We start from the raw sequence: 27,668 nt of genomic DNA on the forward strand, positions 1-27,668 counted from the left end.
TGATATACGTGCTGAATTGTACCAAGGTTTACAGGATGCTTTGCATGTTGGTGAAATTAATAATTAGTTGTACTTCTAATGCTAATCATTCATGTATTCTAATACTAATGTATTTCATGAATCGTCGTAGAAAACATTGGAAAAAGAATAATATTGTCATCATCATTTATTGGCGGCCGTCGAGACATGACACACCGTTATGAAGATGGCATGTCTATTATTCTTAATGGCGGTAAACCAAATATTTTTCTAACAATGACATGCAATCCTTCTTGGAGTGAGATACTATCAGAACTTTTATCTTTTCAAACACCACAAGATCGTCCAGATTTGCTAACAAGAATATTTTGTTTGAAATTTGAGCAATTGAAGGATGATGTTATTAATAAAGGAGTCTTGGGAAAATTTAAAAGCTACATGTATGTCACTGAATTTCAAAAGCGAGGATTGCCGCATGTACATATGTTATTGGTCTTAGAAAGTAACGAAAAGTTGGGTGACCCAAAAGATTATGATAGTATGGTAAGAGCAGAAATACCTAAATTAGAATGTGAACCACAGTTGCATGAAGTTGTTGTAAAACATATGATCCACGGACCTTGCGGCATAATCAACCGAAAGTCTCCATGTATGAAAGATGGACATCGTAAAAAAAGGTATCCCAAACAATGCTTGGATGAAACACGTCAAGGCACTAACTCATATCCCGAGTTTAGGAGAAAGTTTGATGAATCTATATCGTTGGGTAGAGATAGGTCTGCCAATAATAGATGAGTGGTTCCTTATAACCCTTGGTTACTGTTAAAGTATGACTGTCACATCAATGTAGAGATTTATAGTAGCATTAAAAGTATCAAGTATCTATACAAATATGTGTACAAGGGCCCTGATCATGTGGCTATGGAGGTTCATAAAGGATCATGCATGGATAAAGTTCAATAGTATGTTGATGCAAGATGGATTTGTGCTCCCGAGGAATTGTGGAAAATATTTCAATTCACTATTTACCGATATATCCTTCGGTTGAAAGAATGCAGATCCACTTGCCGAACCGCCATCAAGTGCGTTTTTATGATCATCAGCGAATTGCAGATGTGTTAAATAACGAACGCAACTCAAAAACAATGCTCACACAATTATTTGCATTGAATCTACGAGATCCACAAGAAAGAAATTATCTGCATAGAGAGATTCCAAAGCATTTTTGTTGGAACAAGCGGGACATGGAATGACATCGCAGGCGGTCAACAAGAAAAGTTATCGGGAGAATCTATACGGTGTCACCTTCAGAGGGGGATAAGTTTTACTTGCGACTGTTGTTATCTCATGTCACAGGTCTAACCAGTTGGGAATATCTTCTCACAAATAATGGTATGACTTTCAATACATTCAAAAAATCAACCGAGGATAGGGGATTTCTAGAGACTGATCATAGTATTCGTGATTGTTTGGTTGAGGCTACGAGTCTCCGAATTCCATATGCTTTATGGAGGTTATTCGTGACGATTTTAATATTTTGTGAACCTATTGATGTTAGAGGCCTTTGGAGTGAGTTTTTTACACATATGACAGAGGATTATCAAACAACTAACAATATTATGGAATCAGACTTGACTAATATGTCGTTGAAGGACTTGAATGAACTCTTAAACCTACACGCTAAAAAATCGAAGATTATGATCTCCCATATTTACCCCCTAATACAATAGACGGAGATGCAGTTCCAAGTCTCATACAAGAGGAGTTAGAGGTCAATATCCCCAATTAAGATATTGAATCTATTGCTAAGTTAAATAATGATCAAATTACTGCATTCAAAACCATTTTGAATGTAATTGTTCAAAAACACAGTGGGGTATTTTTTGTTGATGGTCCAGGAGGAACATGTAAAACATTCCTATATCGAACATTAATGGCAAGTTTAAGAAGTAAAGGAGAAATTATCTTAGAAACTGCATCTTCTGGTATAGCTATAACATTGTTTCCCGATGGTAGGACTGCACACTCTCGACTTAAGATACCTATTGATATACAACCGATATCCATTTGTGGTATTCAAAAGTAAAAATATCTTGCAAATCTCATTAGAGTTGCTGCCGTAATAATTTGGGATGAAGCACCAATGACAAACAAAAATTGTTTGGAAGCCTTAGATCGATCATTACAAGACATTTGTAGCAACAATGCTCTATTTGGTGGAGAAGTTCTGATCATGGGGGGAGATTTTCGTCAAGTTCTTCCTGTTGTAAGAAAAGGTACTAAGGCACAAATGATTTCAACGTGTATTGTTTAGTCTCATTTATGGGATCATACCAAGGTTTGCGTTTGCATCAAAATATGCGATCATTGCATGATCAAGAGTTTGCAGAATTTCTTATTCGCATTGGTGATGGTGTTGAACCTACCAAACCAGATGACATGGTGATGTTACCTTCACAAATTGCAATCTCATGGGAAGGTGAACATTCATACAAGTACTTATACAACATATTTTTCCTAACTTAGAATTGTATGGTTGGGATGCCCCATATATGGTACAAAGAGCTATTTTGACACCAACAAATGATGATGTCCAGAAATTGAATGATATGATTATCGATCAGTTTCCAAGAGAAGAACATAATTTATTGTCGTTTGACGAGGTTGAAGGGGATAATCATAATTTATATCAGTAAGAATTCTTAAACTCAATTGCACGAGATAGTTTATCACCACATATTCTAAAGATAAAAAAGGATGCACCATTGATGTTGTTACGAAATCTAGATCCTAGATATGGATTGTGTAATGGGACATAATTATTATGTCGTGGTTTATTTATGAATATGTTGGATGTGGAAATCTTGACAGAAAACAACGCAGGAAAACGAGTTTTTTTGCCCAGAATTAAAATAAAAATATTTGCAAGTGATGGGTTGCCTTTTATCCTTAGTAGAAAGCAGTTTCCTGTGCGACTAAGTTTTGCAATTAGAATAAATAAATCATAAGGACAAACCATTCCAAATGTTGGAATATATCTTCTACGACATGTTTTTAGTCATGGACAATTATATGTGGCTTTATCTAGGGGTGTTTCACAGACTACGACAAGAGTTTTAACTGGGGAAGGAAAATTGAAAGGTGAAGATGGTCACTACACAAAAAATGTAGTCTTCAAACAAATTCTTTTATTGCACCCGCGTGTATTTATTAAGTACATTAAAAAAATTACTCACACATTGATTCCCATTTTGGTTACACGACATACCAAGATTAGATTGTATTCTTTATATCATAACTAAATATGATTTTCTTTTGCTTTAATATACATCCAAACTAGAACACAGTGAAATCTTCCAATTATGTAAGGAGTTGAGACGACAGAATGTTGAAACTTCCTTCGACATAAAAGTAAGTTATACTTAATCATTTATTTTATGTTTTTATGTTAGATATTAATTTGATCATACTTATTCTCACTATTCTTATACAATAAATTTTAGATACGAGACTTTGAAGATAAATGGAACACATGGAATGATGAACAAACAATTTCATCCATCGGCAAACTCGACAATAAGGTGTATTTTTTTTTTTGCAATACGTACAAAAAACTGTTTCTTGTAATTTCACCACTATTTCACTAACATTTTTATCATCCTTATTGAAACAGGGCAAACGTCTAAAAGATTACTTTGTCGGTTGGAGCTCCACAATGATAAGAGATAAAACACAACTTTGGAGAATGGTGAAAGAGAAATAATATCTCAAAGGATTGAGAGGTTTTTATTTAATTCATTTAAGAATATTTTTACTCTAGAATATTTTTGAATGCATGAATTTAACTTCTATTTGTGGTTTATGTAAATAAAACCATATATATTTACTAAGTCCATTGTTTTCCTTTTTTTATCAGAAATCCAGGTAATTCAGAAATAAGTCATAGTTGTTGTTTTATCAAATCTATACTAAAACAAAGTATCTACATTCTTCAAGTATGTATTTGTGTCACAATAAATAATATTATATTCAAATTAGTCAAATATTTTGAAAGACATTTCTTTGATGATATGACATTTCATCATGTATTTGTAGTTTTTTAAATCTCAAGAGCGAATTGATAAATGGATGTACGAAGAATTGATTTGAATCTTTATAAGATAAAAAAACTATATTATACTACTTACTATTAATTTTACTATTTTTTCTCTAAAAAAATTATAATTTAAGAGTCTTAAATTTTTTCTTTACTACGGAAAATAATTGTAGGAAAAAAAAATACTTGGAATAAAGATTTCATGTTCGGCATTCCTATTAAAAAACGTCATTGATTACACAATATCAATAATACTATGCATGCTTCAATATAATTTTAAATATCTTTATTTACCATTTTCAAAATGTAATAATATTATTTTTAATGCGACATACAATAAAAATCTCATAATAAAAAAAACATACATTTATTTTTCTCTGCTGCGCGCATTAAAAATAGCGGGAAGCGTGCATGAACGCTAATAATTATAAATAATTCATATACTATAATCTGGTATTAAAATCAATTGTCATAACTAGATTTTATTTTGTAAAATAATTATAAACCAATTATATCCATAACCAATTTTATAATTAATTTTGATTTTAAAAAAAATTAACCATTTTTCTTCAAGAATTTTTTTATTCAAAAAAAAATATATTTTTTATTTTAAGAAAAAATATTTATTTTCAAAAATAAAATTCCTATTCTTTTATTTTTTTGTATTTATTAAAAAAAAAAAATTTTTCAAAATAAAAAAATAGACTTATTTAATTTTTATTTTAAATATGAATGTCCAAAATATGGATTCAGTTAACACCATATTATTAATATATACAAAATATAGATTTGGTTAAAACTATATTAATAATTAGTCGATTTTTAATAATAGATAATTTAAATAACCAATTAATTTGAAAATTGCACACAACATTTACTCTTAAGAGGCTCTTGAAGTAGGCTGGTGAATGTGCCTTCAGTTTTGAGCATATGTTCACAATATTCACTTTTGTTCTAGCCACTTTACATCCAAACACAAAGTTCCTCCACATAAAATTCAACAATCATTTAGCTTAGATGCAAATCACAGTCTAGATACGTATAGAACTATGTTCCTTTTGGTTCACTTGTAAGCAAGCAGGTGATTTTTATTTTCTATTTTAATTATTCTCATACCTGTTTGTCAATAAACGCACAGGTCAATATATAATCAGTTATCTTTGATTTTTTGAACATAATAAAATGATCATCTCTAAAGAGAAAATGGAAATAGAGGTTGAATAGAAGTTATCTTCGATTTTTTCTTTTTGGATTTTAAATATAAGACATTCAGTTATATTATTTAAAATGTAGAAGGAGAAGTTATAGGACAAATACAAAGATAGTTATAAAATTCAAAAAAATAATGAAAAAAGAGAAGTTATACAACAAATACAAAGGTAATTATCAAATTCTAAAAAAATAAATCAGTTAACTATAAATAGAAGTTTGAGGACAATTAAGGAATAAAAATAGGTCACTCCAAAATTCCCTATCACCTTTATATATAAAGTTATAAATTACAAAGTATTTTCCTATTATGCGAGAGACCCTGACTCGAACATCAGTTGAGTAACACCTTTTTTTTCTAAAAGAGAGGAAAGTAGTGGGATTGAATGATGACAGCACCATAGCGGTGGCTTCCCTGTCCCTATGAATCTAACCTTCACCTGAGATGATCTTGAGAATCAACTGAACTCGCAAGAAAGTGGGGTATTGAATCATGGCAGCCGCATTGGCACCTTGTTCCACCTGAATTTAATTTAACTTCTTCACCTAAGAGAATATTGAAAATATTGGTACTTTACATTGTTTGAGATTTTATGATACACATAGATGATGCACGCTGACATATTAGTTACCTTTAAGCATCAGGAGGATCTTAAATCTTTGTCAATCTTCTTTGCAATTATAGCCACATTTCTGGGAGATATATTCGGGTCAAATATTGGTAACAGGTAGGCTTCCAATACACTACCTTGCTCTTGAAGAAACAATAACCTATCAAGCAGAATCAGAGTTTCCAAAAGAGGCCCTAAAGCAGCTCTGAGGGACCAATATGGTCCTACAAGGTCCTGTACAGAATTGCTAAATAAATAAGTACAAGATAGTTAAATTTTTACTTGAATTACACCACAAATATGCATATCTTCTGAACAACTGCATACAACACTTTACTATTATTGGAATTCTAGCTAACATCGTTCTAAATGCAGTTATAAACAATTTTATTTTTATTTTGCAGAAAAATTTATTTTAGGAGCACAATTATATGGATATGCCAACGAGACAAGAAAGCATTACCAATGGATAGAAATGTCATTTGAACTCTACATCTCATTCAACACGTGAAAGTTAATGCTTATGTTAACATACACATATTTTCAAGCTTAAGCAACTTATTACCGGTGTCAAAAACTGAACGTGTAAAATAAATCATCAAACTAAGGAATGCGCTGAAAGTAAACCATTGTTTCCTCGCATCAAAAGGTAACCTTTTTCCAACCAGACAACCAAAATAACTCAATTACAGGGACACGTTCAGTTTCAAATTCAAATCCTGCTGAGATAGTGTTTTAAAATTGCATTAAAACTTTAAAGTGGCAAAAGAAACCATAAATAAGCAACAAGAAAAAGTGTTAAAATAAAATAAAGTCCTAGACAAATAGGACCAATGATATGAAGCACGGACACGTCTAGGAGTAGGCGTGTCGCCTTGTGCTACATGTGTCGGTGCCTGACACGTGTACGACAAGTGTTGGAAAAGTCAGTGTCAAAAATGTCCCCCAAAAATTAGTTTTTTTATTTGTTTCGACACTCATTGAATCGGTGTCTAACATCCGTATGATACTCATACAACGCATGACAATTCAGACAATTGTTAAAAAAAAAACTATTTTTTGAAAAAATCTCACAACTAGAAGGGTTAAACATGTATTAAAGCAATGTTCTCAGTGAAAAATTAAATCTATTAATTTTGATTAAAATATTTTTAACTCCTTTAATAATTGATGAATAAATGAAGCTCAAATATATGTGGCAGTGTCAGAGTCCTATATTTTGGACATTATTTATGTCGGAGTGTCTATGTCATTTGTGTCCCGGTATCCGTGTAAGAGTCCGTGTTTCTTAGCCTATGAGCACAACCGTGATAATAATTCAAAATAATAGAAGTTGACATACAGCAAACGGTTCTGCTTCCTTCCATATGCTTTGCAGGTTTACATCATTTGAATGTTCAATTCCAAGATGAGACAATCCAGATTGGCAAAATTTCTCAAAATTCTTGAAATTGTTATCAATTTTTATCCCTTCACATCCAGTACTTTCATTGGAAGAAATTTCACCAGGTAAGGTTTGAGTTTCTGATGCAGAGCCGAAAGTCCCTCCTGTAACACGTTGACAAAGATTAAAATGCTACCACCCAACCTCTTCAGATCCAAATTCATTTTATTGAACATGTGTGTGCGTGAATATCGTGTCACATGTACCCACTTTTACAGTTTGCTTCTGTATTAGCAGAAAGATCTTACCTAGTGTTTTACGATAGAAGATAAAAGTTATTAGACAAGAGACAAGTACAAGAACAAACAAAAAGGTACCCTGCTAAAAGAGAACAAAAAACAAAATAACTGAGCAATCAAGACAAACAAATGAAGTAAGCGAAGTTTGCAACTCTCTGCATACCAATCGAAGAGGCCCCATTGGAAAACCCATTAGTAGACATGAGGCTTAGAAGATAAGAGAAGACTACTTATCTCTCATCATCTCATATTTTGTTTGTTCCATCATTTTTAAGTGTTGGGAAGAAGCGAAACAGGAAAAGAGATTTCCAATACCAGTTTTTGATTCAGCGGGGAAATTTTGTTTCATTTGACAAGCACTTCCTTTGACATGCAGCTCCGACTCTATATATCTCCTTCGGTTTTGCCTACGCAGAGCCTTTCCTTTGCGCCCAATTGAAGGAGTACTCATTGCAACTTTCGGATAATATTTGGAAAGAACCTTCAGAGGCAAAAAAATGTGTGTATATAAATTAAGTGTTTTTTATAAAGAACCACTAGAAAAAGAGTTGCATCCAGTTCCTGGAGGAAAATGCAATAGTAAAATGTATTATATTATGGTGATCTTTTGGTATTTGTAGGCTTGTATTTGTCTACTCTAATTTGAGTAACTTCTGGGAAGGAGGATCTTGGTCTCAATGCCCTTATTTTTTGCAGAATACAATACATAATGCCTCTTTATCAAGATGGGTATCAAGCAAAATGAAATTGAAGGGTAGAGGACTAGCCATACAAGAGGAATAGTACAACAAATATTTCTCCACGAATCATCTACTACATTTCAATTAATTGTCATTTTCAAGTTGTACTGTGTCAAGATAGCCCAATTCCAAAATAAAATAAAACAGACACATGTATATAACAAGTACAATGAGATGGTTGAGCCCTTACCGACAAAATAAAAAAACTTCAAAGAGAAAATATTCAAAAATTTGGGGAAAAGACGACACAAGAAATTTTGTAGCGCAAAAATTGAGATCAGAACCGTTGAAAATATCTTTTTTGCAAATTAATAAAATGAGATGATTAACTATCAGGCTGAAAACTGACTCCTAACCGGATTCACCATGAAGGCATGACACTATTGTAGGCTACCACTAAAACAACATTTATCAATATAGCTCCAACCATGAGAGGGTCAAGGATGAGTCGACCCATTTAGAATGTATTGTAGACTTGAACCCGTGACTCACAACAACTCCAACTGTTCCCCTTATTTTAAGAGGGAAAGCATTAAAATATCAATGACACAATTATGCAAAACCAATGTTATTAATAGCGGATCGCGGAGCGGCCGACTCCAAAAATGGGATTGCGGGATAAGTTTTTATATTAATAATTATATAATCAGCTATAAAAACATAGGTCATATACTTAATGAAAATTCAAACTTAGAATCTTAAAATTCAAACATATAGTAGAAGATTCACAACATCACATCTTAAAATTCAAACTTAGAACTATTATTATATGAAAATTCAAACTTAAAATTCAAAAGATCATCATCAAAATGTATTCTTCATATATTATCAAAATATTCCTCCAATACTTCATCTTCATCTTCATCATCTTCTTCAACATCTTCTACCACCACTTGTTGTGCCCTAGATGTACTTGCAACTTCAAGTAGACTTGACCTCCTAGTGTAGATTACAGACTCATTAACCTCACTTGCTTCGGCAACTTGAGCCCAAGTTAAATCATCATCTTCATGAACCAAGTCTTATTCTAAAGGTTCACCATCTTCTCTCATCTCTCCCATCTCTTCCACCAACCATTGAGTGTGATAATTAATTTCACCAAATTCCATAAGATCAATCTTGTCTCGAATTTCAAATCTTTCTATCAATGCTTGGTTATACTTGATGAAAACCAAATCTTGCAACCTTTGATGCTCCAACTTATTTCGCTTCATGGAATGAATCTAAGATACAATGATTTGTAGTATTAATTTAATAATACTTGAATATAAGATAATTTAGTATCCTAGTAAAAAATTAATACTTACATACTCAAAAATGCTTCAGTTACGCTCACATCCAGAAGCACAACAACCCAAACTCAACACTTTAATTGCCAACAATTGCAAATCCAGAGTTTCGGCTCCGTAAGACTTCCACCACTCAACTGCAAGTAAAAAATCAATAATTGTCGACCTAGAGAAAATTGTCAAATTCCAATAATTGTAAAAAAATTAACTTCCATCTTACCTGGAGTTAATGTCGACCTTTGTCTAATTGTCGCTCAAATACCAAATAGACCTGTAGCACCCTTTTACTGCGACAATTGTACTAAAATCTTGTCTTCCACTTCATCGCTTTCACTAAGTATCTCAATGCATTTACGGAGGCCTCTCACCAATTTAGGATCATTCTCAATTTCTGATTTCTCATAATAATAGAATTTCTGATTTCTCATAATAATATTCAGGATTGAGATAGTAACCTGCAGAATGTAAGGGATGATGAAGTTGACACTCATCTTTTATCAATGATGTCAAATACGGTTTTGTACTTGCTTGAATTTGAATTAAAAGTTTTTTCAATTGATTCTTTCGCTATTCCCATTGCGGGTTTTCTTTCGTTATCAACCATTCATAGCACATCTACAAGAGGCGTCATGACCTTAAGAGTGTACACAACATCACTTCAAAATAATGTCATAAGTATAATACTAGTTGCCCTTTTTTCTTTAGCATCCTTGGCACACTTGGAACTCACTCATTCATCACAAGTGAACATCTCTCTAAGCTTACTTTTTAGTTCTTGCAACCTTTGTAGAGTAAGGAAAGGTATAGCAAACCTTGTCACTCCATTTTTAACCAATTCAATATTACTGATCATCTTTCTCATTAGATTCAAAGCAAATATGTGGTAATAAATGTAGCCCACAACCTTAACTCCATTTTTTATGACCTTATCAACATTTAGAATTTTTCCTGTCTTCTAACATAAGGTCTATACAGTGAGCTACACATGAAGTCCAAAACATGTTTGGCCTTTTGGAATTTAATATTTTATCTGCCGCTATATAATCACTTCCGTTGTTAGTAATCAATTGAACAACATTTTGTTCACCCATTTCCTCAACAAAAGTGTCCAACAACCCAGCTAGCTTATCTCCTGACTTGCCATAGTCAGAAACATCAACATTTTTCACAAACATGGTTCCCGCCGAACAATTAGCCAAGAAATTAATCAAGGTTCTACCTTTTCTATCCGTCCAACCATCTGACATAATTGAACATCCATATTTATTATTTTGCACTTTGTGATTCTTCAACAAACCTTTTGTATATTCCAACTCCTTTTGAAGGAGTGGAACACTAAGTTCATTAAAACTTGGTCGTTTCAAATGAGGACCATAGCTTCCAACATCAACTTAAAGGTTTCTACATTTGCTACGTTAAAAGCAATTCCGCATGTAGAAACAAAGCGAGCAATATATTGTACGGTTCTTGCCCTCGCTTCTTTATTACACACATCATTGATGTTTGTATCCTTGGTCTTCTTAAAGACTAAATCTAATGGTCCTTTAGTTCTCTTGACAACCATTGAAGATGTCTCAGCACGCCTCTTTCCGCTTCGAATTCGACTTATTTCATCAATTTCATTTGTATCATCCGCATCTAACGGCACCAACACCTCTTCTATTCCTCTTTTAATTCTCTCTTTCTCAACCATATCGGCATGTAATATTGTTTTAACTTCAGCCGGTACTTTCAAGCAAGCAACTACATCACCTTTTATTCCTAATTGATGCTTTTTTGCTCTACTAATTCCCCCACTACTAGTTAGATTACAAAAAATCACATGTCACCTTCTTCTTGTTATTTATATCCTTCCAATGATTATATTGTCATGCCATGTCAATATTAGCACCGTTTGGTTTGAAGGTTTGACCACATGAAGCAAGCGAGGTAGAATTCAGTGTAGGAGTAAAAAGGTGAATATGTAACACTTCATTTATATTGTGATACAATTACATACAATTTCAATAATCTCGTGAAAGTACTACGTGCATGAGTTAATCTAAAGTGTATAACTATCCTTTCAAACAAACCACAACTTTCCTTTATCCCCTTCCTTATTTGATCTTATGATACCCACGTTTCACCATACTTTATCGTTTTAATTTCTTGTTTAACTAGACAAATAATTGTATGTAATTGTATCACAATATAAATGAAGTGTTACATATTCACTTTTTGTTCATATTTTGTCTTTATGTATTTTTTATCTTCCCTATGACAACATTTGTGTTTTTGTCGATGAAAAAATAGGTTATGTTTTAGTGCTCTGTTTTGAAACTGATTCAGGACAAGTTTCGGAGATGCATCTCCGAAACAAGTGAAATTCTGGTATCAGATATGAGATGTCGAAGGTAATGTCACGACACTAATATCTGAGTAATGCAAACAGGATAAAGATGGAGAATAGTAATGCAAGAGACACAAGCAATTTTTAACCCAGTTCGGTCCAACTCACCTACATCTGGGGGCTACCAAGCCAGGAAGGAAATTCACTATAATAGAATCAGTTCAAAGACTCTTTGTACACTTCAACAAGTTACAGTCTTTCTCACCTAATCTCTACCCGTGCAATTTCTACCTAAGCACTCTTAGATATGAGAACCCACTCACTTCCCTACAATCACACCTGTGATCTTAAACAACAATCCCTTAAGAAAAGAAAATACTTTTCAATTACACACTCTTGATTTTACTTCACAGTTTCAATCAAGAAGACACACTCTTGATCTTGCTTCACAGCTTTGATCAAGAAGACACACACTCTTGCTTAACAGCTTTAGAGTGACAAATTACAACCACAAATCAGTCCAATTCAATCATCAATGGATGACTTGAATGGCCTACAAGTCTCACGACTAAACAGATACAAACCCTAGCTCTCTCTCTATATTTCGCTCAGTATTGGTTGTGTATTCAAACAGGTTTTCTAAGTCCCTTTTTATAGAAGCTTTCAGCTGGGCTTGGACATCTTGAAAACCCTAAATCTATTTTCCAATCAAATCTTTTTATAACAGCTGGTTAGATCTCCTTGGAAAATAAGTAAATCTGGTTGTAATCCATGATTGAATGCGCCAGCTAATCAGATCTTCAATCATACAAAGATTGCCATTAATTGTGCAATCACAAAACACCAGACATTCACACTGAATGTTCTGTGTACAGGATGTCGTGACATCGGGTCTGATATCCTGGAAAAATCCTGCATAATCCAATAATTCATTTTATAACTTCCAGCAGGTACAACCATATCAGATGCCATGACCTTGTGTATGTCATCTGAAACAATCCTGCATGAACATGTCTTTCATTTAAGCTCCAGCAGATACATCCAATATCAGAAGCCATGGCATTGTATGTGGCATTCTGAAACAATCCTGCATGAACATGTTCTTGAACTCCAGCAGGTACATAGGATATCTCATCTTAAGACATCACACATAACATCTTGTGAACATTCTTTGTTTTACCAAAATTGCTGCTAACACTTAGAATCAACAAACTCCCCCTTTGGCAAATTTTGGCTAAAACATATATCTGTCCTTTTTGTTCACAAGGTAAACTATCAGCAGTTAAACAACTTAACAGTAGTTTAAACAGCAGCAGAAGCAAAACAATTACTAGCTATAGCTACTAGTAATACACACATGCACAAGGGTACTTCTCCTCCCCCTAAATTTGTGCAACACAAACAGAATTACTAGTTATGGATGCAACTAGTAAGACACACAAATGCACAAGGGTACTCCTTCTCCCCCTAAATCTGTGCACACAACAAACAGTCTCCATGAACATAACAGCTACTGTAACTCCAGCACTTGTATCAGCCAGAATGTCATTCTGACATCTGCTTCAACATGTTAACATTCAGAATTTCTTTCTGACATCTCCTTCAACATGTTAACATTCAGAACCTCCTTCTGACATCTCCTTCAACATCACCTGTACAACACAGAGCTACAGAACATCAGACATCTCCTTCAACATCTCAGAACAGAACATCATTCTGTCTTACATCAGACATCTCCTCCAACATCACAGAACAGAACACCATTCTGTCTTACATCAGACATCTCTTCCAACATCACAGAACAGAACACCATTCTGTCTTACATCAGACATCTCTTCCAACATCACAGAACAAAACACCATTTTGTCTTACATCAGACATCTACTCCAACATCACAGAACAAAACACCATTCTGTCTTACATTTCTGTCTTACATCAGACATCTCTTCCAACATCACAGAACAGAACATCATAGAACATCATTCTATTCAACATCATCAGTTGTCATCTGTTTAGCCTAGCTAGCTACATCAACACTGCAGATCTCCTCCACAACCACATATTTAACTGCAACTCTCCACATAATCACTTCTCCCCCTTTTTAGTCAAAATTGATCAAAGGTGACTTAACGCATAAATGCTAGGAGATACATACCATAATTATACACAACTGTAATAGCTGAGATAAGAACTCCATGGAACTCATTAAGAGCCCAAATATTACATCAAGGCATCAGTAAGGACTGCCACAAAATACAAACACTTCAACAGAAACAAAACATCCAAGCTTCCAAAACAGTCATAACAACATCCAGAACAGCACACATGTCATCATAACAGGGGGACCATCACCACAACTTAGTCTGAGGAGGTAGCATCTTCTTCACTTTCAGATTCAGAACTGCCACTAGATTGATTTTGAGAATTAGACCTCTCACTTGAGGTATGGGCATCTGACTCCTTGGCTTCACCATCTTCCAAATGTACAACTGCAACCTTAGCTGGAGACTTTCTAACAGTTTTCCTTTTAGCAGGTGAGATGTCTGGGACATCGTCTTCGACATCATCTTCAGAGTCAGAGCTTTCTCTGATTTTCCTCTTCTGAACCTCTACTTTACTCCATGATTTAGAAGGACTTACAACAGCAACCTTCCTACTAGTTCTAGCTGTCAACATCTCCGCAACAGTCTTGCCTTTCCTGGTTTTCATTTTCTTTGCAACACTTGGTTTTAAGTGATAAACCAAGGTGTCATCTTCCTCTTCTGAACTCTCTTCCTCCAAATCAATTACTCTCTCAGCAGTGTCATGCTTCTTTCTTGGCCATTCTTTGACTTGACCAACAGTGATTGTCCTACAGACTTCATTGTCTGTGGCTTCTAACTCAACAGCTCCTTCTGTTCCTCTCCCTAGGAACTTAATCATTATAGTTGAGGAGAACCTTACACACCTTCTTCTCACAAAGACCTTGCAAAATTCTTTGTTATTCTTGTCAGAAATATCCTCTGAGATATTCACCACAAACTCCTCCACTAAACCTTCAAAACATTGGGGTAATGCACTAACTGTTTTCATCAAACCAACCAACTTGATTAATTCCATAACCTCCTTCACTTCTACAGCCTCCTTCCCTAGCTCCCTTTCTACCGCAACTCTCATCTGTATAACAAATTTCCACTTTAATTGCTATAAATTCTCATGAATACAAATCCCCAATTTCCCTCTTAAACATTCAAACTGATTAGCATCCAAAGCTTTTCTAAATATGTCAGCTAATTGCATTTCAGTAGTAACATGCTCCAGTGCTATGATTTTCTCTTCCATAAGTTCTCTAATAAAGTGATGACTAATATCAATGTGCTTTGTCCTGCTGTGCTGAACAGGATTTTTGGAAATAGTTGTAGCACTCAGGTTGTCACAATACACTGTCCTGACATCTTGTGTGACATTGTGTTCAGTCACCATTAGTTTCAACCAACCTTGTTGAGAACAGCTACTTCCAGCTACTATGTATTCAACTTGATATATAACACAAACACCATTTTCATCTTTGAATACTTTCGAATGTGTAGGAGCAGGAGTCCTTGCACTCTTCATGCCAATCTTCTTAACATTGTTCTTGGCACATTTGCTTTGAGATAGAAAAATAAACTCTTCTATCTGCTTGACTTGTAGCCCAAGTCCAACAAAGCTCTTCCCAACTTCAGACTGCATTTGACGAGCAACATGTTCTACCATCTGATCTGACCTCCTACCAAACCCAATATTATCCACATCTGTTTGAGTCACCATGAGCTTTTCTCCTTGAGGTTTCAGACAACAATCTTTGAAGATTTCAACCACATCAGATTTGTTTTTGGTCCAGATGTATCTGGAGAAATCATCCACCACTGCAAACTTCTTTCCACCAAGGCTTTCCACTTGCATGAGTCCCATCAACTTCATATAGAGGAGTTTCAACCCTTTGGAAGTGATGTTAAGTCTGAGTTTCTGGTGTGACATCCTTGTCTGACATTTCCCACAAACTTTCAATTTGGGAGTTTCTCTAGCAGATATAATCATCTTCATCCCTTTCTCCTTGACTGAGGTACATTTTGAGGAGTAACTAATTTGAGAGTTCCACATGTAACAGTTGTCTTTGGTTCTGACTCCTTCCATGATTACTTCACTTTCTTTGTTAGTAATCAGACATTCAGTTTTAGTGAAGTTAACATTTAGACCTTGGTCACATAGTTGACTGATGCTTATTAGATTTGCAGTCAAGCCCTTAACTAGTAGGACCTTGTCAAGTTTAGGCACTCCAGGACAATCAAGCTTGTCTATCCCCTTGATTTCACCCTTTGCTCCATCGCCAAAGGTTACATAGCTTATGGCATGAGGATGAAGTCCAGTTATCAGGTCTTTGTTTCCAGTCATGTGTCTGGAACATCCACTATCAAAATACCACTCTTATTTGGCTGAGACTCTGAGGGGAATGTGAGCTATTAGACTTGTAACATTAGTCTTAGGAACCCATTGTTTCTTGTTGGCAGGCCTGTGCTGTTTGGGTTTGGGTTGATAGTGAGTCTGATGATGAACAGGGCTAGGATAACCATACAGCTTATAGCAGAAGGGCTTCAGGTGACCAAATTTCCCACGGTAATGGCATCTCCATCTTTGGTGTTTTCCTTTCTGCTGTCTTCTCTTCTGATGTTGTGACATATAATGTGACATCACAGGTTTGCTTTTACTATGGCTGCATTTATGTTTGGCTTGAGGTTTGCAACCAGTGTAACTGCACTCAGGCTTAGATTCATTATACCCAATGCCAGATTTGTCTCCGGTTATTTTTCCAGTTTGGAGAATCTTGTCTAGAGAGTCAGATCCATTGTTTAACATTCTTAAATACTTGGTCATCTCTTTTAGTTTAGAATTCAAGAACATAGCTTCAGTTTTTAACTTGGAGATGATTTCCACATGGTCTGCCTTCTCATTCTCCAGCTGTACTATCTTCTGACTTTCAACTTGTTGACTTTCATCTATCTTGGCCTTCAAAACCACTGCTTCTGTTTTTAATTTGGAGATGGTTTCCAAGTGTTCTACCTTCTCATTCTCAAGTTGAGTTATTTCCTTCTTCTGGCTTTCAACCTGTTTACACCACTCTACACTTTTGAGACACAACTTTCTATAGATAGTGGCCAACTCTTCAAAGGTTACTTCACCATCACTTGAGTCTTCATCAGAATCCCATCTTCCAGTCAAGGCAGTCATAAGATTTGCAGATTCTTCTGTTTCACTTCCATCTGACCAAGTGGCAGCAAGACTCCTCTTCTATTTCTTGAGGTAGGTCTCACATTCAGTTCTAATGTGTCCATACCCATAACATTCATGGTACTGAACTCCTTTTTCTTCTTTGGGCTTTTCATCTGACCTTGTTCTTCTTCCAATATTGTTGGATTTACTGATGTCAGATGCGATGTTCTTGACATTAGCCTTAGATCTTTCATCCATCTTTTTCACTAGCTTGTTGAACTGTTTTCCCAGCATTGCTATACCATCTGCCAGATCTTCATCAATATCTGGACCACCTTCCTCCTCTTCCTCCTCAGTGTTTGACTTGAATGCTATGCTTTTGACTTTCTTTTCAGATCCATCACACATTTCCATCTCAAATGTTTGAAGGGATCCAATTAGCTCATCAACTCTCATATTGGAAATGTCTTGAGACTCTTCTATGGCTGTTACTTTCATGGCAAATCTCTTAGGGAGTGACCTGAGTATTTTCCTCACTAATTTTTCATCTGACATCTTCTCACCCAGGGCTCCTGAGGCATTAGCAATTTCAAGGATATTTATATGAAATTCATGAATATTTTCATCTTCTTTCAGCCTTAAATTTTCAAACTTGGTAGTGAGCAACTGCAGTCTAGACATCTTCACTCTAGAGGTGCCTTCATGAGTGGTTTTGAGAATGTCCCAAGCATCTTTAGCCACTTCACAGTTGTTTACCAATCTGAAGATATACTTATCTACACCATTGAATATAGCATTCAATGCTTTAGAGTTCCCAAGGGCTAAGTCATCCTCCTCTTTGGTCCATTGTTCTTCAGCCTTCTTATCAGCAGTAGCTTCTCCATTCTTGGTAACAACTGGATGTTCCCAGCCTGTTAACACAGCCTTCCAAGCCTTATTATCCAGAGATTTTAGAAAGGCTACCATTCGAGGTTTCCAGTAGTCATAGTTGGATCCATCCAAAATAGGTGATCTGTGAACAGATCCTCCATCTCTCCCCATAGTACCAGAAAATATCGTCCCTAGATCTCACCCAGAACCAGAGCAGGATGTCTCCTCTGATACCAATTGAAATTCTGGTATCAGATATGAGATGTCGAAGGTAATGTCACGACACTAATATCTGAGTAATGCAAACAGGATAAAGATGGAGAATAGTAATGCAAGAGACACAAGCAATTGTTAACCCAGTTCGGTCTAACTCACCTACATCTGGGGGCTACCAAGCCAGAAAGGAAATTCACTATAATAGAATCAGTTCAAAGACTCTCCATACACTACAACAAGTTACAGTCTTTCTCACCTAATCTTTACCCGTGCAATTTCTACCTAAGCACTCTTAGATATGAGAACCCACTCACTTCCCTACAATCACACCTGTGATCTTAAACAACAATCCCTTGAGAAAAGAAAATACTTTTCAATTACACATTCTTGATTTTACTTCACAGTTTCAATCAAGAAGACACACTCTTGATCTTGCTTCACAGCTTTGATCAAGAAGAAACACACGCTTGCTTAATAGCTTTAGAGTGACAAATTACAACCACAAATCAGTCCAATTCAATCATCAATGGATGACTTGAATGACCTACAAGTCTCACGACTAAACATACACAAACCCTAGCTCTCTCTCTATATTTCGCTCAGTATTGGTTGTGTATTCAAACAGGTTTTCTAAGTCCCTTTTTATAGAAGCTTTCAGCTGGGCTTGGACATCTTGAAAATCCTAAATCTATTTTCCAATCAAATCTTTTTATAACAGCTGGTTAGATCTCCTTGGAAAATAAGTAAATCTGGTTGTAATCCATGATTGAATGCGCCAGCTAATCAGATCTTCAATCATACAAAGATTGTCATTAATTGTGCAATCACAAAACACCAGACATTCAAACTGAATGTTCTGTGTACAGGATGTCGTGACATCGGGTCTGACATCCTGGAAAAATCCTGCATAATCCAATAATTTCTTTTATAACTTCCAGCAGGTACAACCATATCAGATGTCATGACCTTGTGCATGTCATCTGAAACAATCTTGCATGAACATGTCTTTCATTTAAGCTCCAGCAAATACATCCAATATCAGAAGCCATGACATTGTATGTGGCATTCTGAAACAATCCTGCATGAACATGTTCTTAAACTCCAGCAGGTACATAGGATATCTCATGTTAAGACATCACACATAACATCTTGTGAACATTCTTTGTTTTACCAAAATTGCTGCCAACACTTAGAATCAACAACAAGATAATAGGGAACGGTTCCGGAGATATATCTCTGGAATCAATATGCCAGTTAATGAGTGATCCATATTGATCTTTGCCTTCTATAAAGATCAAGCGTCCATCGGGATATTGAAATGTAATATTGTAGTTTATGTTGAAATCATCATTATAATATTTATTGTATGTTATGAATGTCAATTTCGTTTTGAAAAATTACTTTTTTGTTGATTCTGATACTGGTGTGTCTCTCCGGAGATGTAACTACGGAATCATTCTGGAGATGCATCTCTAGAATAAAGTAAACAAAAAAAAAGACGTAACTCAGAATTACCTTTACTGAGTGTGTGTTGGGGTGCATTCGGAGATGCATCTCCGGAATCAGAGGACATTTGTGAAAATTCACATGGTGCATTAGAAATATCTAGGGTGCCATAAAAATTCTCTTTAATTTTAAAATTTTAGACCCCCTATAATTTGGGGGTCTTAAAAGTTAGGCCCCAACCACCTAAATTGACAACTCTACTTTTGACAATTAAAGCTCAGTAAGAAATACAGGGTTAAATAGCTATCTATATTTTTTATATTAATAGCAAGATTATGATTGTTGACATAAAGGAAGTTTAAATTAGCGTGCAATAAAACTAAGTTATAATTCAGTACCATTTGGAACGCAGCGCGAAAAGTGTGTAACTCAAAGTTGTGAATGCCAGCATGCATATCAAGGCTCCTCCATCTCTCTGCACTCTAACAAGACAAAATGAAAATAGTGCAGTAAATTCTCTCACATGACTTTAACATTAAAATTTAAACAGTAAGAACTAAGAAACTAACTTAAAACAAAAATGTTGCAGGGAAGTCAGGACCAGCAATTTCTTTTTGTCTAGAAAATGTCTCTTGTTCTAAATGAGCTAATGTATTTTGGTATTCCTCATCCTAATCCTAAGTGGTGTAAGAGCAGCAGAAAGCAAAACTAATGGTGGACTATGGGTAGTATTCACGATCAGATTTGTGCTAATTAAGTATGCTAAGCTATGTGGCATCATTTCAATATTGAAATATAAACTTATTTTAGTCTGTGACTGCGACAATTTGAGGACACATTTGGTTATGGCTCCAACACCTAAACGAGGCTACCATTTGGATGAATGTGAAAAGGGATGTCACTGGTACCAAAATTTCAACTTTTTGCTTTAGAATCTCTTCATAAAGAAACATATTATTCAAATTGTATAATGATGTAGATAAGTTATTTTTTGTGGACTCGTTATCATTGGAGAAATGTAATACTTAACAAGTGCAAAAGTGCTTTTGGGATGACGATGAATATATAAATTTTGATTCTTAATTTTGATTTTTTTAAAATGCAGCTCATATTAAACTAATCTATATATACCGTGTTGAAGTTGGACATTGACAGTGTCTCTGGCCCTCCAAGATGTTTTGGTGTTTGTGTTTGTGCTTCATAGATTCTACCGTCTTACTTGAAAAATCCCAATAATCCTAATGGGATTATGTCAATAATAAGTGACAGTATAGTTTTCTTGCAATTATTTTTTCCTCCTTATACCATGCTTGAAAATAGAGGGTGGAAAGAGAAGGACCAACAAGATCATACCTGGCAAGCAAGATCACGTGCACTTTTTCCAAGTGATAAGCCAGTGGATCTCACAGCATGACTCATTGGAAATCCACATCGAGATTCACCATCCCTACTGCTTTCTTCAGATAGTAGATTGTAACAGCAACCAATACTAACAACAGCTTTAACATCTCTGCAGTCTAAGAAAGTCCTATAGAGAAAGTATGGGAACAATTACAAGTCTGTAGAATGCAGACAATAAATAAAAAGGAAATAGACACAGAAAATGGCATTGCTATAAAACAGGCGGTTAACAAGCTATATATAGATAAAAATAATAATAATAAAGTTAATAGTGCATTATATGCAAGGGAAGGACGTCGCTTCAATGTAAGGAACAACATCATAACTCGGATGTAATTCAACTCTGACATCCTACTGATAATTGTGCAAAAATACACAATTTCAAGTAATTAGTGGCTTAAATTACCTCAACTTGGTTGACAATTTATTAGTTTCCAAATAAATTGTAAGATTGGAGTGGTTTACAGTTGTTATGAGTGTTTAGCAGTAGTTTAGAGTTTGTTAACCATTTTTTTGATGTTACTTAAGCATGGTAGAGAAATTAGAAACAACTGATATGAGATGAAATACATGGTAGAGAAAAAGAAGCTAGACTATATCTTGAATCTCACTTCAGCATAATCACTGAAAGATCACCGCATGCATGAAGCCCAGCAAGAACAGTGGGAGATCTGTTGTTTGCGTCACTAGGACAATGAAATTTCCCTTTATGTTCTTGACTTTCTCCCTTTAACATAGATCGCTCAAGGTCATCTCCAGGCAAAGATGTTTCAACCAAAGCTTTCAAAGATTCAATGGACAACACACGACATGTGATTGTCTTTGGTATATTCAAATTCTGCATACCTGATCTAGAGCAAAATAAATGAACAGATAAATGAATTATAATAACAAGAAAAACTGAGGGGATCAAAATAACAACATAGTCAACCTTGAACAATTACCAAAGCAAATTCAAATTGCGATTACTCGTCCAAACATAGACACACTATTATCCATACTAGAACCCTCGCGTTAGCTGTTTTCATTTCAAATAATAAAGGCATGGTGTGATGATTTTAAATTTATTCCTGGAATTAGTAGCATTCAAAAGGTTCGCTTCTTTTTCTTTTGGATAGGCAAATGTCAGTATATTAGTTATTATGTTAGTATTTTCTCCTTCACTAGCCCCAAACCTTTAACTCTCTTGACCATTAGCTCAAACAAGCTGCGCTACCCAACCCCCAAAAGGCTCACTTCTTGCCTTATCCATTAGTCATTTCAAATATCCTTAAGAAGATAGTAGGCCCTCCCTATACAAGGTTACATTACAGTAATTAAGATCAAGATTGAAGAAATGTTACCAGATTTTACCATCTGTTCTTGCTGCATCATATATCTGTTGTCATTTCAAATATCCTTAAGAAAATAGTAGCTACTCCCTATACAAGGTTACATTGCAGGGACCATCCCTATAGTAGGCCCTCCCTATATGAAGGGATTTCATACCTAGACTTTACCATCTGTGATTTGTAGTGCTTCTTAATCCGCTCTGCCCGTGCATCAGTGACCATCCCATGGTGAGAGCATGCATCAATGGCAATGACAGAATGCTGATATTGAAAGGCAAGTACTTGCGCAAGATAACCCTAAAAAATATAGCACAATATGATACTCGATACATTACTAAAAATAAACGAAAAATATTACTTGTTTTAATAAAAAAGCGTCAAAAAGAAGTGAAGTCCGACAATGAGATTATCACTAATGAAGGAAAAAGCTGTTCAATATTGAATCAATATACAAATTTCATCTCTGATATTGAGGGATGTAATGCAAAAACAGAGCAGTAAATTCACATACAAGAATGTCACAACACGATTTTACTAGAAATTAAGCTAGCTGCTCAAGCAATATTCAGACTTTCATTTTTGACAGAAGGATCTAATTCTAATCCAAATAACAAAGCACTAAATGCATATGTAAAAAGAATCAATAAAGATAGGCATAACTTATGCTTGCTTCCAGCCAATATTCAGACTTCCATTTTGGACATTGAGGTAATGTCTGGAGAAGACAGGTGAAAAGCAGCTAACGATAACAAGAACAATTAGTCAAGTTAGTTAGAGTGGGTTAATTAGACAAATACGGAAAATCAGAATGGTGGGGAGTCATTTAGATAACTCAGGTTCTTGTATGACAAGGGAAACCTTTTGTTTGAAGCAGAAATTCCCTCCTTCATGAACCGGTGTAACATCTTCTAATTGTGAAGAGAAAAGGGAAACTGAAAGCAACAATAGAAAGAAATGAACCATTTATTCCAAGAAAGGGAGTTGGAAAATCTCCTTCAAGAGTGTCCCCTTATAGCAAAGCCTTTACTCAGTTTTCACACCTAAATTACCAAATGCCTCTCGTCTATCTTACTTCTGCTATTTAAACCGTTTTACCTACCTATAACTATTAACTTGAAATCCCTTCATATATTCTGAGTGTAACCAAATAAACAGACATCCATTGTCTTGACTAATACTATTTATTCTTGTGTGTCCTATAAAGAAACACTATGCCCTAAGATTCAAATGAAGAACTTTTAGCCATGCAATGTCCCCTCAACGTGCCAAGAATACCTAGCTTCGGTAACTTGACTAACAGAACAGTAATCAAAAGAAAATGAAGCTCTACCTGACCAGCACCAACATCAAGAATGGCATGAGCCCTCACACTCTCTGCAACTGTACTTACAACAGCAGAAAGTGCTTCTACCTGCACGCATGAATTTTTTTTATTTGAGATATTTAAGGTCAATAAACTTCTAGATTCAAAAGAAAATGAATATTAAGACTCATAATTTACTTGTTTAAAACCTTAGGTCCAAGACAACATCTTATAATGTAAAAAGAAGGCAACTATAAAAATATGATAATCAAGGACTCACTTCATGTCTTTTCTTCGCATTCATGCCCTGGGCAAGAACTCTGTTAAGTGAAGTCATTCGCAGACCAGGTAAAGCCTGCAAGTACAAAACAAATTTATCAAGGTTGCTCAATCCAAAACATCTCAAACAAAAGTTCTAGATAAATGTAGTTTGCGAGCAACAACAACAACAAACCAAGTCCTATCCCACTAAGCGGCATGGACGAATCCATTTACATGTCTAAGGGGGCAGATGCCCCCACAAAGTTTCTAAAACATTTATTTCAGGCATAAATAATAGTATCTACATCTAAAATATTAAATTAAAAAGTTAGTTCATACACGCTCAACTTATTCTTTGACCTGATCATTAATAAATTTTTTGTAATGTTTGTGAAGCCTAAAAAAAGTACTCCATATTATAGCATTATTTTTAAAACTAACAATATTAACTAATATGTGAAACATTTTTTTCTAAGAATATTTTCAAAAACCAAATGAAAAGTTACATGATAGATAAATTATTTACAAATCGCCAGTATATGCAGAGAATATTTTTAGAGAATATTGTTACAATATAATAAAAATAAATAAATCACTACATTTTGAGATTATGAGCAATTGAAGAAATATTTATACTTAAACAAATTATATTGTATTTTTAATATTGTAAATTTATGTATAAATTTGCCCCCACTACTTAAAAGTTCTAGATCCGTCCCAAGCGTGGTCGGCTAAATGGATTAAATTCTCTCTACATGCCCAAAGCATCCAAGCCTATTTTCCAACATCTTTTGCGAACAAAAAGAACAAACGTACTTTGAGTATTCAAATTGCCTTACTTAGTTATTATTAAGTTCAAAAAAACTATTCGCAAATCTTAAGAGTCCCACCTCAGATAATATATGTCTTAAACATGTCCTTATAAGAAGGGGCAATCATCACCCTACAAGCCAGTTTTGTAAGGTTGAATTAGGCTCAACCCAAACTTTAACATGATATCAGAGCCTATTGATTCGGGCCACCGACCATTTATATATTTGCACCAAGCCTGATATTGTTGGGCGTAAGGGTTTATATCCACTTACCAAGCCTGATAATGATGGGCATGAGGGAGTGTATTGAAAAAATCTCAAATCCCACACTGGTTAAATATAAAGTCTAATTTTATCAAGGTGACACCCTTCACCTTACAACATAGTTTTGTAAGGTTGAGTTAGGTCAGACTCTAATTTTAACAGCAATTATTTTGAACCCATGTAAATGGCCGTGGAGCAAAAATAAAGGTCAAACCCAGTCATACTAAATCACATGAAAGCTTGCATTCTTATAGCAGAGTTTCATTGGTTCAAAAATGAAGAGTGAGTAAAATTCAGAATAAACTAGCCTAATTGAGATTTGGATATTATTTCACAGTAAAAGTAGGCACAGGATAAATGAAAAATAAGCATTACTGCCATCTGTCATCTGGTTATTATTGCCCGAGACCAAACATGATGTTAAAGCATTTGCTCAAAAGACATTATTATTAGTCAAGTACTTCCAAATTAGCGAGATCTTGCCCGGATTTCACAAGGATGAAGGTCGACTTGGTAAATGTTACATACCGTGTTTATATCTGCTTGTTCTTGACAAAATACCATAGACCTCAATTTTAGGATGAAATCCTTCAGAGAAGCTGGCCATTGATCCTGCCACCAAGTTTTTTGGTAAAGAGAATCTTCTATACTATTAATAAAAATGCATAACATAATCATAAATAAGGTGTCCTTGGAGGTGCGAACAAAAGTAGCAAACAGAAAACAAAAGGCCTAAATACAATTTGAATAACCTCAATACAAAAAATCCTCCAAATAAACTGCATTTAGTCTAAGAATCTTTTAAAAATAAAAATAGCCATTGACAAATGACATAGAAACCAAATAAATTATTTAACTTGTAACAGTAAGCATAAAAGTAAAGAACTTCATCTTAAAACCCTTAGCCTAATACCAGGCACAAAAGTAAAGAACTTCAACTTAAAATCCTCTATTTTCATTCCTTGTTTTAATTTTTAATTACAAAACCACTACCTTTTTCAATTCGTTTCATATTTTCAAAGATTTGTACATAAAACACTAAAAACAACTTCTTTTTTCAGCATATCCTGTACACATCTATGAAAATAGGAAATAGATAGAAAATAAGGTGACAATTTTGTAATTAAAAGACAAAATATATAGTATAAACAGAAACAACATACCCTTAAGCCCTCCAAAACCCTCCTCCATTACAATTTTTGAGTTCCCTGAAACTAGGGAGTTTTTGTATTATACATAAAATTAAACCCTCCAAAACCCTCTCAACCTAAATCCCTCAATTCTTTTCACTTCATTCTTCCCTTTTTTTCAAATTCATCCCTTAATTTTCACTCCAAACTCTCAAACAAAGCTTTAGTTGTCATCACCAAATCCTATCAGAGAGCCATGTTATTAGAACCTATGAAGCACAGACATTGTAATAATTTGAAAAAAATGAATAAATTAAATATAATCACAAGTGTCCGTGCAGGTGTCAGACACAGACCCACTTTTTTTCAGAAGTATAGGTGCTACATAGATTAGACTCCAAGCATATCTTATTTCAGCTCTTGTGGTACAAAGGCTGATTAAGCTGACATGAAGTAACCAACCCTAGCTGGCTAGCTTTTCACAAGCTAGCAAAAGCAAGACAGAAACAAATAACCAAAACCCCATTCGTTTATTGATATTTCTAATTTATGGCGATTTTGGCCATCAAATGTGTAAGACATAGTCACTATAGTTTTGAAATGAATCAAATAAAGTTGGAAAAACTCATGGAGACACAAAAGTAAAGCAACCTGCACTACTCCAGAAGGTATTAAGAGAAGATTCTGAACTGATTCTCTTCGCAGGCAATCCATCCATTCTGCATCAACATTCTCCCATAGTCGATCCTGAACGTTAATCATAAAAATTCATTTAAAATGTAATTCAAAAAACAGAGAAGATTTTGAGTTAAGAAGATGCAGGAACCTTGAAGAAATGGACGACGTGAGCATTGATGAAGATCGAAAAGTAAGGATTGAGGAAGTTGATGATGTCGCTGATCCATTGGAGAGTATCGGCGGCGGTTTCGCATGAATACCTACGCTCTTCAGTCATCACCGCTGCCCACTATGGAAGTAGCGTTAGTTGACGGTTTTCGTTGTGCTTGGTTTCGTTGGGAATATATTTCCTCTTGGGTTTATGGTAAGGAAAATTCTACGGGAGCTTAAAAACCTTGATTTTTTTTTTATATAACTTGTGTATTGATTTTTTTGAGTATGGTCACACTAGTAAATTTATTTGATCTAATATAAAATATATTCTTGAATAAATATTTAATTTTAAAATTAGCTATTAATTTTATTAATTTTAAAATGTAAAATGATTATATAAATTTAATTATATTAAAATACAAAGATACAATATATATTATTGATTTACATAGTTATTAATTAAAATAAAATATATATTGTGCGGATAATGATCGATGAAATAGAAAAAAAAATTATATAATATAAAATATATTTATATACATATTTAAATTTAAAATAAGTTAGTTAATTATAAAATAAAAAATAATTATATAAACTCAATTGTATTAAATAATCATGTAAAAAATGACTTGTGAGAT

General features: G+C 34.5%; 1 protein-coding gene across 9 annotated transcripts; it reads right to left on the reverse strand.

Annotated features, from left to right (window-relative positions):
* Window positions 1-5,521: 5,521 nt before the first annotated feature.
* Window positions 5,522-27,258, reverse strand: LOC127123149 (uncharacterized). 9 transcript variants are annotated; one of them, XM_051053465.1, is made up of 13 exons: window positions 27,026-27,256; window positions 26,851-26,946; window positions 25,598-25,681; window positions 24,013-24,087; window positions 23,760-23,840; window positions 22,587-22,726; window positions 21,710-21,949; window positions 21,051-21,225; window positions 20,096-20,179; window positions 7,894-8,059; window positions 7,238-7,443; window positions 5,917-6,129; window positions 5,522-5,806 (listed from the first exon to the last, which is right to left on the reverse strand). In XM_051053465.1, the coding sequence occupies exons 1-12, from the start codon at window positions 27,152-27,154 to the stop codon at window positions 5,926-5,928; spliced, it is 1,680 nt and encodes a 559-aa protein (XP_050909422.1). In that variant the 5' UTR covers window positions 27,155-27,256; the 3' UTR covers window positions 5,522-5,806; window positions 5,917-5,925. The 9 variants fall into 9 exon arrangements, 6 of the variants coding, with proteins under 6 accessions (XP_050909422.1, XP_050909384.1, XP_050909474.1 ...); XM_051053427.1 differs by having other exon boundaries at window positions 5,522-5,830; XM_051053517.1 differs by having other exon boundaries at window positions 5,522-5,830; window positions 26,851-26,918; window positions 27,026-27,164.
* Window positions 27,259-27,668: the final 410 nt, after the last annotated feature.

The sequence above is a fragment of the Lathyrus oleraceus genome, chromosome 1, assembly GCF_024323335.1.
Source record: "Lathyrus oleraceus cultivar Zhongwan6 chromosome 1, CAAS_Psat_ZW6_1.0, whole genome shotgun sequence".
NCBI lineage: Eukaryota > Viridiplantae > Streptophyta > Magnoliopsida > Fabales > Fabaceae > Lathyrus > Lathyrus oleraceus.

Excerpts from the sequence above, each read along its gene's own strand:
- LOC127123149 (XM_051053465.1), bottom strand. The coding sequence starts at position 27,154 with ATGACTGAAGAGCGTAGGTATTCATGCGAAACCGCCGCCGATACTCTC. Across the intron at positions 22,727-23,759 it reads TTGATGTTGGTGCTGGTCAG|GGTTATCTTGCGCAAGTACT; the intron begins GTAGAGCTTCAT and ends TATATTTTTTAG. Across the intron at positions 20,180-21,050 it reads CACGTGATCTTGCTTGCCAG|AGTGCAGAGAGATGGAGGAG; the intron begins GTATGATCTTGT and ends TTGTCTTGTTAG.